Consider the following 12,485-nt stretch of genomic DNA (forward strand, 5'->3'; position numbering starts at 1 on the left):
AAAGATGCTCTATTTAAATTGATGACCCGTTGTGATATTGTTGTTTCATTTTATTTGCTGTGCGAGTGAATTCAACAATCTGCATGTGCTAGCATCAAATCAGTTACGAGCCACAGCCAGTGCTGCTTGCTGGTGCAATGTCGCCTAAATTATAATGTTATTAAAAGCATTTTCATGGACTTATCAAAGTTCTTTTTCATGTGTAACTGTATTAAAGCGAAAGTAAGTCAATAATAAAAACTTTGGTGATTTTTTTTCTATCCTACATTGACAAAAATGTTGAAATGAAATCTTAAACAACCCACTTCAAGTGTTACCAATTAAATGGTATAAATAAGTTAATCTGTGGCATAGGGGCTTATTTATTAATTTTTGCATTGGTGTTTTTGCATCCTTATTTGATTTGATTAACAGCACCTTGAGCTGTTTTCTTTACATGAAATGTGCTGTATAACTAAAATTAATCTGAATTGATATGAATATATTTGTTAAACTGACTGATGACATCAGTGCCTCACCAGCACTCACCACATCTCACTGCTGAGCATGTTAAGGTAAAATTGCTATGAGCAGAAACTTACCAAATGTAGCACAATTCACACAAGCTGAATTCCATCTAAATTCCCCAAAATTGTATTTTCTGTATGTTGTTTAACAGAAGGATTGACACGTTTAAAATTAACATGGATTGTTATTTGCAAATAATACAAATTTGAAAGCTGTTTCCTCAGCACGTAGAGCTGCATTTTCCTCATAGAAGGGGACAACATTAAGTTCCAAGCATGAACTTATTAATACTTTCATACAACTGTTTGAAATCCTTTCACCTTCTTTTAGATGAACTTTAGTCTTGATCTAAATCAGACCATGAAGAAGGACAAATACTGCAGTTGGGGAAAAGTCTCACGTTGCATCAGTCTTTTGAAACTGAATAAATAAAAGAGTGATCTTTGTTCAAAGAATTTTTTTTACATAACTCCTTAAAAAAAGCTTCATTTACACAACCCAAATTTCAAACTGTTACTTTTAACTGGTTCAGCATGGAAGCTTCTGTCCACTGGAGAAGTCTTGCTGTTTTCTTTTGTCTACTTTGCACAGGTAAAATATATCTTTTGTGGCTTTAAGCAGGCATTTCATTTTTAATTTTCTTCTTTTTTTAAATTCAATTCATGAGATAAATAATGTGTTCAAAATTATGATCATGCATAATTTAATTCAAATTACTGTAATACAGTTTTTGTGGAAACGAGGAGTAGATGTTTCTGTAAGAATAAAAAATTCCTCAATATCTTTGAATTATTTTTTTTTTTTCTTAAAGGACACAGACTAATTTAAACAAAATGTTCACAGGAGACACATCCACCAAAGTCCAGTTTTTCATGTTTGACTGCAGAATCTTTTTGTCTTTTTCTTTATTAAAACTCTTAATCAAGTCACAGCACACATGGCCATCAGTGAGTGACACTGGCATAAGCTGTTTTTGACCCCAAAGTCATTTTTACTTTTTCAAAAGTATGTCTATACATTGTATATAATTAAAAATCAGACAGGCCTGTACTATACTGTATGTAAAAAGTGTGATGGAATATTGGAGCCAATCCCAGCCACTGTTGAGTAAAGGTTGGGTACATGCACACACACATTCAGACATAGGGACAATTTAAAAGCATAATTGCTCATTTTCTTTTTCATATTTCAAACCACGTTATTTTATCAAAGCAATCCTTGTCTTGTACATTTGAATTTTTTTTCCTTCTTTGTAGGATGAGAGGTTCGTTGTGACTGCAGTAAAGATGACTTGGGAATTAAGCAGGGTAATTACACTCTGACCAAGAACCTGGAAAGTGGCTCTTTGCTGGTCTACCAGTTTGCTGAAGCCTTCTACCCACACCCTACAACCCGCCGGTGCCAGTCCAATGGTCACTGGACTCCCTCATCCAAAAGGTTTCCTCAGACTTGCAAGCGTGAGTAAGATAAATATAAAATGATCTAATTTTTCCTTCTGCTCTGCTTGGAAAATATACTGATTTTCTATGTTGCAGCCGTTAAATGCCCTGACCCAAATGTCTTGGAGAATGGAAATGTTTCCCCATTTCAAGAAAGATACTCAGTGGGCCACACCACCAGGTCTGAGTGCTACCCTGGATACACTCTGCAAGGTTCCTCCAGTCGTACCTGCTTATCAAACGGGAAGTGGAGTGGCTCTACTCCCATCTGTAGTCATGACAGTAAGTCCTAAATGATGCGTAGAACAACAAAAACATAAAAGTTTCATTGTGTTGTTTAGAAAACATGTGATAGATAGTTTTCAGTCATGTGACTAGCTGGCCCTGAGGGTACAACAGAAGTCCAAGATGCAGGCTGATGCTACGTTCACACCGCCCTGGGCAACAGGCGTTCAAGCAACCACTTTCAATTAAAAGTCATGCCATCACACGTTTCAGGCTTTCACGTTCAAAACTCTTGTGTTTACGGGTAGCTACATACATTTTTAAGACCGTTTTTGGGCTTTACATACATGCCTCCATTGAACGTGAATCCAAAGTTAAACCAGGCTGAACATTGACCAGTCAGGGACTGGGATTTGGTAGTAAGATATGGATGTCATCCTTTTCAATTCAGGGAAGTGTCAACCAATTGAAAATTGATGATTCAGGAGAAATTAATGATTGCGGTATACACTGTATATTTCATATATCGGAATAGAGCTGTGAAAAAAAAAAGCCTGCCGCAAGGTTCGCAAGATTATGCATCGCTGCGACATTTTGCACCAAGTCTCTTCCAACTGTAGGTGGTGGACATGTGCTAGCATTGATGAGCAGCAGTCCAGCGTAAAAACCACATGCTAAATGTGCATTTAGCACATTCTTGGCCAGTGTCAACGAAGCATTAAACTTGAAATTTTCACTGTTGCAAAAAAAGCAAAAGCCACCTAATATTCCAGTGGCTTCCTTTGACAAATAATTTGATCACCAGTTAAAAAGATAAACACTTTTGTTCCTCTTGTTGCTTGAACAGTGACAATATTTGACCTTTTAGGGACCAAATGAACGTTAAAAAAAATCCATTGTATTCAAAGAGTTTTCTTCCTCCTCTTCTATATTTTTAAATGAATGAAACACCTAATCCTTTAAAGGCTTTTAAAAATCTGTTTGTGTTTTTATGCCACAGGTGGAGACACTTGTTCAGACCCTGGTGTGCCAGCAGGTGCCTCAAGAAGAGGGAACTTATTTGCCACTGGTGCCATAGTAATGTATACCTGCAAGGACAACACGTTCTTGGTGGGATCCCAAGAAAGAACGTGTCAGGAGAATGGCAGATGGACCGGCAGAGAGCCTGCATGCTACTGTACTTTCCCAAGATGTTTGACTAATGTGTCCTTTTTATCTTTGACATTCCTGGGAAGAATGTCTCTTCTTAAAAGAAAAGCTTCAAATCTGGGAAAATCTGTTTTTCTTTTCTTTTTATTATTTTACCCAGGCATAAGCAAAGACACAAACTATAAATTCACTCATAAACTTTTGTCTTAATAATTTAGCCGCCTGCTCAACCAAATGGTAGAGCACATTTAGAAAAAATGTTATAAAAACATTGTGTGCATTACTCCTCCAAGGTAATAAGCAGCAGGGGAAAAAATAATTAATACTGTCTTGGTTGAGTTGTTAAAAAGTTTATTGACAGCTAATTTTTTAGCTAAAACTCAGCTCCTTCATCTTTACAGTGATCATGGAAACTTACACGGCAAATTAATAATGGAAGCTTATTAGTTCCAAAAAAGATGATGACTTTCAGAGTTAGGCCAGACCGAGTCCAGTTCAGATCAGGACCAGTTCAAATTTGCCCTGGAAAGAGAACCATCTGTTATGTTTGGAAGTAGACTGAACCACCTCTTCAAGCAGTTTAAGGTCTGCTTGTTTGGTCTGAACCAGATTTTGGATGAATTTTTTTACACTTGGTTCAGATGAATGTGGGAACAAACTCTGGTCTCTAATATAATTTCAACCAAATGGTAGACCACATTTAGAAACATGTTTTTAGAAACATAGTGTACATTACTTCCCCAAGGTAATAAGCAGCAGAAAAAAATAATTGAGTTGGTTTAGTTGTTAACAAGCTGATTGACAGCTAATTTTTTTAACTAAAACTCAGAAGAAATGTAATCTAATTTTATTTCATTTATTTAGCATATTAACCACGGGGCATGCCCAATTTTTTGGTGAAAGTCAACACATGTACATAATTTACAAATTGTGAAAATCTAGCTGTTGCAAACCCATGTCTTTGTTTTTACAGTCAAATTCACCTATGATAGTGCTGTAGAGGTTGCAGAAGCACTCCTGACGTCGTTAGGAGAAAGCCTCACCAATTTACAACCTAAAGGTAAACGTTTAAGCCCTGTTTTATCATTTGGAAAAGAATAGAATAGAATAGAGTAGAATAGAATAGAATAGATCCCACAATGGGAAAATTACCTTGTTACCATAGCTGAATTAAAAACATTAGATAGATACTAAATATACTAAAGTTTATATTAAATACACTTAAAAAAAATAATCAATGCTTAGCAATGGTGCTTTTTTTTCTAAAGGAATGTTATAAAAAACCAGAGCATTTGTTAAAGCCAAAAAAGTTTGTCTGTTTGGTGTGAATAATAACAATAAGCACTGATTGTTGTGTTTTTTCCAAGATGACGCACAACCTAGTAGACAAATCAGGATAGCAGAGCCGGGGAAGCTCAACATCTACATTGCTCTGGATATTTCTGACAACATTGAAGAAATTATCATTGAAAGAACAAAACTGGCCATCATTACACTTCTTAAAAAGGTAAAATTCAAAAAGAAGAGTAAAGGATAAATCAAAGTTTTTAACAATTTTATGTCGCTTTTATGTCTTTTTTCTTTAATCTTACAGAAGAGAATTTAGGTTGGGGGTGAGGGGCTATAAGCTAGGGGGAGAGAGTGTAAACAGATAGCTCTCACTTATGGGTGACGGGAAGGGGGGAGGGGTTGCTTCACGCCAATAGTCCCACCCAGATCAAATAAAAAAAGGAGCCCTTTGAAATGTTGAACAGCATTGGATGAAGAAATTATTTTTACATCAGTCCAACAAGTCAACATATAGAGCATGTATTAGAAGTTTACAGCAGCTCACCTTTATTTCTCTTCACAGATTGCAGCCTTCACTGTGTCGCCAAACTATGAAATCCTCTTTTTCTCCGCTGATGTGTATGAAGTTGTCAGCATTGTTGAATTTTATGAAGGCAATGTAACTCTGGATTCCGCCATCAAAAATTTGGAAGATTTTCAAATAGGTGGTAAGGGATTAAAAAAAACCTCTTCCTTTTCTACACAAATTATATTTTAGTGTTATGTCTTAGTCTGCTTGTTAGGTTGTTCAGTTTGTGCATTTTTGTGTATTACCTTTTAGACAAGAGCACTGGAACAGACGTGAACGCTGCTTTAAAGAAATTTGAAGAAGGTATGGCTTGGATAGAGCAAAAAACTGGAGATAAATTTAGTGAACATCGTCACGTCTTTCTCCTCTTCACGGACGGTAATTATGAAATCTCTGTTCAGATTTCTTTGTGCTTTCTGTCAAACTACTTTAGTAACACCCCAATGGGGGAAACTTCTGTCTTTTGCTTGCAGCAAACATACCTGAACTGTATTTATCTGTAACAAAAACTTGAATCTTTCTTAAGGTGCATACAACATGGGTGGCTCCCCATTGCCAACATTAGCCAGAATAAAGAACAGGGTCTACATGAGTCCCACAGGTGATCCCGGATCAAGATTGGATTATCTTGGTGAGTATCAATATTTAATGCATAGGTTACAACACTATAAATTGCCTCCTTATTAAATCACACACTTTTCTGGTTGCTTGATGTTGTGTTGCAGAGAGCTACGTCTTTGGCATCGGCGCTGAAATCTTTGATGAAGCCCTTCTGCCCCTCACAGCAGGAACTGAAGGAGAAGCACATTACTTCAGACTTAAAAGAGACACAAATTTAGCAGCAATTTTTGATGAAGTAATTGGTAAGTTGAGAAGTGAAACCTTTTTTTTTCTCTGCTAAAAATGTTTCCATCTGTCTGTCCGTCCATTCTAAAGTTTTTTTGTTTTTTTATGCAGTTGGGGGGGGGGGGGGGTTCTGTTTGGTTAGTTGGTTGTCTTGTTTTTTTGTAAAAAAAAAAAAAGAAAAAAGAAAAAGAAAAAAAAGGCCTGTCACACAGGCCATCACATTTAGGGTGTAGTCATACCATTTAGGGTGGCATTGCCCTCCTTGCCCATGTCAATGTCCAGCGTTGATTACGACTTTCAGATTTGTTTTGTTGTCATACGAGCCATGGGCAGCTCCAGTCATCCATGTGTCACTGTCATCTATGAAATTTTACTGCTAAATGTTAGGCTTTCTGTCAGTTGTCTATAGCTGTGCATCGCGTAAGTGTCAGTTAGGAAGGGCAGGTGACCATGAAGGACCCAAAATGCAAAGACAGGAGGCACACGGTTCTAGGGCAAGGGGTTTATTAACTTAACAAAAAGCGCTGCAGAAAAACAAAACTAAACTAAACTTACTGCGACCTAAACAAGAAAACATGGCAGAAAACAGTCCAGGAAGAGAGTAATGGACCAGCACAAGAGGAAGGCAGAGACAAGACTTAAGTACAGACAGGACTGACAAGACACAGGTGACAACGAACAGGAGAGATGGAAGCAGGAAGGTAAAACTCAAAAATATGACATGCAGGAAACCTTCATAATAAAACAGGAAACAGAACTCAAATCATGACAGTGACACAACGGAAGCAAAAACCAATACAAAGAAACCCAAACCATGACAGTAAGAGGTCTAATGTGGAAAACCATGCAGCCAACAAGAAAATGATCAAATAAAATAGCTGAAAAGGGAAAATCTTCTGTTGCACTGTTGCAACGGTCCAGTCAAAACCCACACTAAACTGAAGTCATCAAATCCCAAATTAAACACATGGTTGAAAAGAATTGCCTGTGGACATGATAGAAATCCTTCTAGCATTTATTAAATTTGGTTTTGCTTGTAACCTTGAAGCATTTGGATTTTCTTATTTAGATGATGGCGCATCTCAGAATCGTTGTGGTCTTCACAAAGACTACGAGCTGGAAGAGGACAGTGACAGCAAGCGCAAACGTTATCCGTGGTTTGCACTGATTAGAATTCAGGTATAATATTGGATCAATAATCTCATTCAAGCATATTATCATTGGTATGAGTCCTTTTATTTCAGATGTAAGATTTCATCAAAACATTTTGTTCCACAAAAATGCCACAGTTTTTCTGTTTTCTATAATTGTAGGCACTCAGATGAATTTTCCATAATTACTCTGTTTATGTTTTAACATTTAAGATGCAAGGACGGATGATGTTCTGCTCTGGATCTCTGGTGTCACCTCATTTTGTCTTAACTGCTGCTCATTGCTTCCCATCTGGATACAAACCAGAGAATATCAAAGTAGAAATTGATGATAAACACGAGAGGACAGGTAAAAATCAATTATTAAAATAAATACATAAATAAAACAGGAAATAAATGACATGACAGTTTCTTTTCTTTTTGACAGACAAAAATGTGAAAAAAATATTTGTACACCCAAATTTCAACATTAAGGCTCGAAAGGAACAAGGCGTGACTGAGTTTTATGACTATGACATTGCTCTAATTCAACTAGAAGACCCCGTACAAATCTCAATTCTTGCAAGGTAAGACTCAAAGTACTCAATGGAATATTTTATTGGTTCCCCTGTCTAAAAAGAAAATTATGGTATATATTTTAACTTTTGTTTCCAGACCCATATGCATTCCCTGTACTCAGCAAACCAGTAAGGCCCTCAAACTGCCTGGAAGGTCAACATGCATCCAGCAAGGTGTCATAACTCGACCTCAAGGCTGAGATGCTTTGACTCATTATTCAGGAAACACATTACAATTACATAAACTCAATATTCTAAAGTTGCTATTCTAATCCTAAAATGATCAAACCTGTCATAATTGAAGCAGTAAAGTGTTTGCTTAGGCCAATAAAGGCTGCATTTCTTCATGTGGCACAAAGTTATACAAGACTTTTAAAAAATGTGCAAAGATTTGGGAAAGTTGTTCTTTTAATTTGACCAGAGACCAATTTTTAAGCAAACTTTTCACCCTATAAAAACAGACAATTGTAATTTTTTTCTTTATTAATATCACGATTAACATTTTTCATATTTTTCAAGTATCACAAAATTAATCTCTCTGCATATGGCCTTTTAAAAAAATTCACAAACAATACTTCCAAATTGACCTGAATTAGGCATGGTTACAGGCAACCCTTTATTGCACATTCTTCAGGACTGATCATTCAGGTGTGCATCAGTTTTTAAAAATTACTTTAATCCTTCTTCCGTTTAAAATCTGTCCACATGACTTTGGCCATCATCCATGTGCTTTTTTAATTCACTCTCTCTGATCTCCTTCTAGCTCCCTGACATAAAACACATCTCATTTCAGGACCCCTTAGGTGTCCAAAATGTCTGAACATCAATATCTCTGCGCTTTACAGTCTTATATCACATTAGGTCACATAAGTCTCATGTGGTCCCCCACACCTTTCTCAGAAAAACAATTTGCAACAGAATGATCCTGTGTTGGGATTTGACTGACTCAGTGTTGCATTTAAAGGTCCTGTCACATAGCCACTGTGTATATTTTGCACGTTTTACACGTATGAATTGTCTGTCTTTCATGACACATGCATGACGTAATTCTATACGTGCAATATGCGCAGAATGTACAGTGGTTGTGTGACACAGCCTTAAAGTAAAAGCTTTGTTCTTTGTGGGCAGAGGAACTCTTGTTGAAGAATCAAAAGGAAAAACTCAACTTTTTAAGTGAAAACGGTGACAGTGCAAGTGTCAAAGAAAAAGTTGTCCATGCCAAGTTTGGAAAAAGCGTGAGCCTCAATAATTTAATTTATTGTATGATTTCTTTTAATACAAAAAACAAAAACAGTTTAAACTTTTGCTCCTGTCATGCAGAGAGATTTATGCATCCAAGAGGTGCTAAATGTAAGAGGCATGAGGATTAGCGATCCAACAGTTGCAGTGACGGAGAACTTTCTGTGCACTGGTGGGGATGGAGACCACATTGCATGCGCAGGTGTGTTGCTGCAACCTCATCACCTTTAATGGTGCAGAATGGTGACCAGCTTTTTGTGAACCTCTTGCGCAGGCGACGGTGGACAAGCTGTGTTCAAGATTCATCAGAACCGTGCAGTGCAGGTATGAAACGGTGACAATTAGCCACCTGATTTTGAAATTCACAAGATATAATTGATCCATCCTGCACTTCATATAACCTGCAGATGTAAAACGTTTTGAAAGTCAGTGTGAATGTGCTACTTTTTCTCAACTACTTAAAACTGCCATGTATTTTACAGATTGGAGTGGTTAGCTGGGGAACAGAACTCCTTTGTCATCACGGAAAAATGCAGAAGTCCACAACAGGATCCAGAGATTTCCACATTAATCTTTTCAGAGTAGTTCCTTTTCTGAAGTCCATCCTTGGAAACGAAACTCAGGATGAATATCCACACCTGACATTTTTGAGTGATTAAAACACGTAAGAATTATGAATAAAGTCCACATTCTGGAATCTTAAGAATACTTCTTTTATTATTGAAAGCTGTTTTGGTTCAATTTGAGCACCACAAAGTTTGTTAAATCGGTGAAATCCCCATCCCCACAGCTTACATCTTTCACAGACCCTACCCCCACCTCCCAAAATGGACTGCTCATCACATCCACTCAGGTGAGGAGAGAGCTGGAGAGGCTCAACCAGCGAAAGGCTGCTGGACCTGATGGCATCAGTCCCCGGGTACTCAAAGGCTACGTTCACACTGCAGGCTGAAACGACCCAATTCCGATCTTTTCACGACAGTCTTTATGAATGATGAATGACACAGATCCGATCTTTTCAATTGCGACCGCCGTCTGACCGGCCAGGCGACTTGATTCCGAACCGTACGTCATCGACACGCAACAAACGTCATCATTTTGCGTTGAAGTAGGTGGGAACGAGAACGTAAACATCAACCATGGTGGACGATGCTGCTGAGATCAGTCAGTGGAAGGGAAGCGAGGTCACCGATTGGATTAATATTTGGGGTGATCGCTCTTTTCAGGCCAAACTCCAGGGCTCTGATCGCAACTGGGCGGTTTTTGAAAGAATTTCCAGATAAATGGCCGAGCGTGGTGTTGAACCTTTCCCGCGATAACTTTTTTTTCTTTCTCCCCTTCCGACCGTGCTCAAGCGCGGGGGACCCAGGCGATCCTCCTCCTCCTCCCTGTTGTGATCCTTAGATTCTCCAGAACGGGTTAATAAAGAGTCCATAGCATTTATTCTGGGGGAAACCTTCCTCCTTCCTCCGTAACACACAACATGAATGCCCCCCCCCCCCCCCCCACTATTCTCTATCGCGGCACGCGCTTGCACACACACACACACGGGGCGCGCGGGCCCAACACATACACATTCCTCTTCCACTACAGTGGGTACAGACGATCCCGACTCCATTGCCTTCTTAAAATGAGAAGATTGTAATTGTGCTGCTCCTTCGTGAAAATAAATTTAATATTACAAAAAGAGCTCCGCTTTTGACAACACTGTTGTTGACATCCATTGTTAACGTTTGCTCCGCAAACAACAAGTGACGTCGTTCACCGTTGAGTATTCTTCTGGCTTCTGCGCATGCGGGTCTCGTTTGGGTCGTGTCACGGTCACACTGGAGATCACAAAAGTTCGGATTTACTTGGAAATGTGAACGGTCTAGCAAACAAATCAGATTTTTTCAAAAAATCCGAATTGAGCATTAAGCCCTGCAGTGTGAACGTAGCCAAAAACTGTTCCAGCCAGCTATGTGGTGTACTTCAGCACCTGTACAACCTGAGCCTATACCTTCAGAGGATCCCAGTGCTGTGGAAGACTTCCTGTCTCGTCCCAGTGCCAAAGAAAAACCATCCTGAGGCCCCCAGTGACTACAGGCCTGTAGCGCTGACCTCATGTTATGAAGGTCATGGAGCGGCTGGTTCTGGCACATCTCAGACCCCTGGTGAGCCCCTTTCAAGACCCTTTGCAGTTTGCATACCAACCCAAGGCTAGAGTGGAGGATGCACTGATATACCTGCTGCGGAGGGCATACTCCTCCCTGGAAAAGCCAAACACCACAGTGAGGATAATGTTCTTTGACTTCTCTTCAGCCTTCAACACCATCCAGCCGAGACTGATGAGGGAGAAGTTAGGGAAGATGCAGGTGGATGCCCCCCTGGTCTCGTGGATTGAGGACTACCTGACAGGTCGACCTCAGTTTGTGAGAATGCAGAGCTGTGTGTCTGACACCCTGATAAGCAACACAGGAGCCCCTCAGGGAACCGTGGTGTTCCTCTTCCTATTCACCACATACACAGCTGACTTCCAGTACCACTCTGAGCTCTGTCACCTCCAGAAGTACTCTGATGACACAGCTGTAGTCGGGTGTGTGAAAGATGGACGGAAAGAGGAGTGCAGGAGCCTCGTGGAGCATTTCGTCAGGTGGTCTGGGGAAAATTACCTTCAGCTAAATGTGGCCAAGACTAAAGAGATGGCGATTGACTTTAGCAGGAGAAAGTCTCCGCCCTCCCCAGTCTGTATCGGTGGGACGGATGTGGAAATTGTCTCGTCCTACAAATTCCTGGGTGTACATCTAGACGATAAACTGGACTGGTCCACAAACACTGAGGCGGTCTACAAGAAGGGCACGAGCAGACTTTACTTCCTGAGGAGACTCAGGTCCTTCAATGTTTGCAGTAGGATGCTCCACATGTTCTACCAGTCTGTCATGGCGAGCACCATCTTCTTTGCTGCAGTGTGCTGGGGTGCTGGCATCAAAGCAAAGGACGCCAACAGACTGAACAAACTCATTAGAAAAGCAGGGTCTGTTATTGGCTTCAAGCCTGCCAATCTGGAAAAGGTACTGGGGGACAGACTACTGGCTAAACTGGGGACCATCATGGACAATCCCTCCCACCCCCTCTTCAGGGAGGTGGACAAACTGAGAAGCAGTTTCAGCGGCAGACTTATACACCCCTGCTGTGCCAGAGAACGACACAGGAAGTCATTCCTGCCATCAGCCTTTAGACTCCACAATTCATCTGGCAGACTTGGATGTACATGAGAATTCTAGAGTTACAGACTGTACAGTTATTTTATTATTATTTTATTCAAATTTTTCCTCTTTTCTTCCCTGTATATTTTGTGTCTGTGTCTGTCTTTATCCCCCCTATTTCCTTAGTGCTGCTACTGCAACTAAATTTCCCTTCTGGGATTAATAAAGTTGTTCTTGAATCTTGAATTTAAAAGTTCATGGATGATTCTTAAAAGTAACTCTGGAACCCAATAAGGTGTCCTCAAAGCCCCAAGGATTTCTGCTGCCAA

The 12,485-nt window shown here is 39.6% G+C and overlaps 1 protein-coding gene and 1 pseudogene across 1 annotated transcript; both read left to right on the forward strand.

Annotated features, from left to right (window-relative positions):
* Nucleotides 1-1,025: 1,025 nt before the first annotated feature.
* LOC101167313 lies at nucleotides 1,026-9,677 on the forward strand (annotated as a pseudogene).
* A 1,136-nt stretch (nucleotides 9,678-10,813) lies between these two features.
* LOC111948619 lies at nucleotides 10,814-12,402 on the forward strand. The gene is made up of 2 exons (XM_023962187.1): nucleotides 10,814-11,124; nucleotides 11,273-12,402. The coding sequence occupies exon 2, from the start codon at nucleotides 11,299-11,301 to the stop codon at nucleotides 12,223-12,225; it is 927 nt and encodes a 308-aa protein (XP_023817955.1). The 5' UTR covers nucleotides 10,814-11,124; nucleotides 11,273-11,298; the 3' UTR covers nucleotides 12,226-12,402.
* The last annotated feature ends 83 nt before the right edge of the window (nucleotides 12,403-12,485 follow it).

The sequence above is a fragment of the Oryzias latipes genome, chromosome 14 (assembly GCF_002234675.1).
Source record: "Oryzias latipes chromosome 14, ASM223467v1".
In the NCBI taxonomy this organism is placed as follows: Eukaryota; Metazoa; Chordata; class Actinopteri; order Beloniformes; family Adrianichthyidae; genus Oryzias; species Oryzias latipes.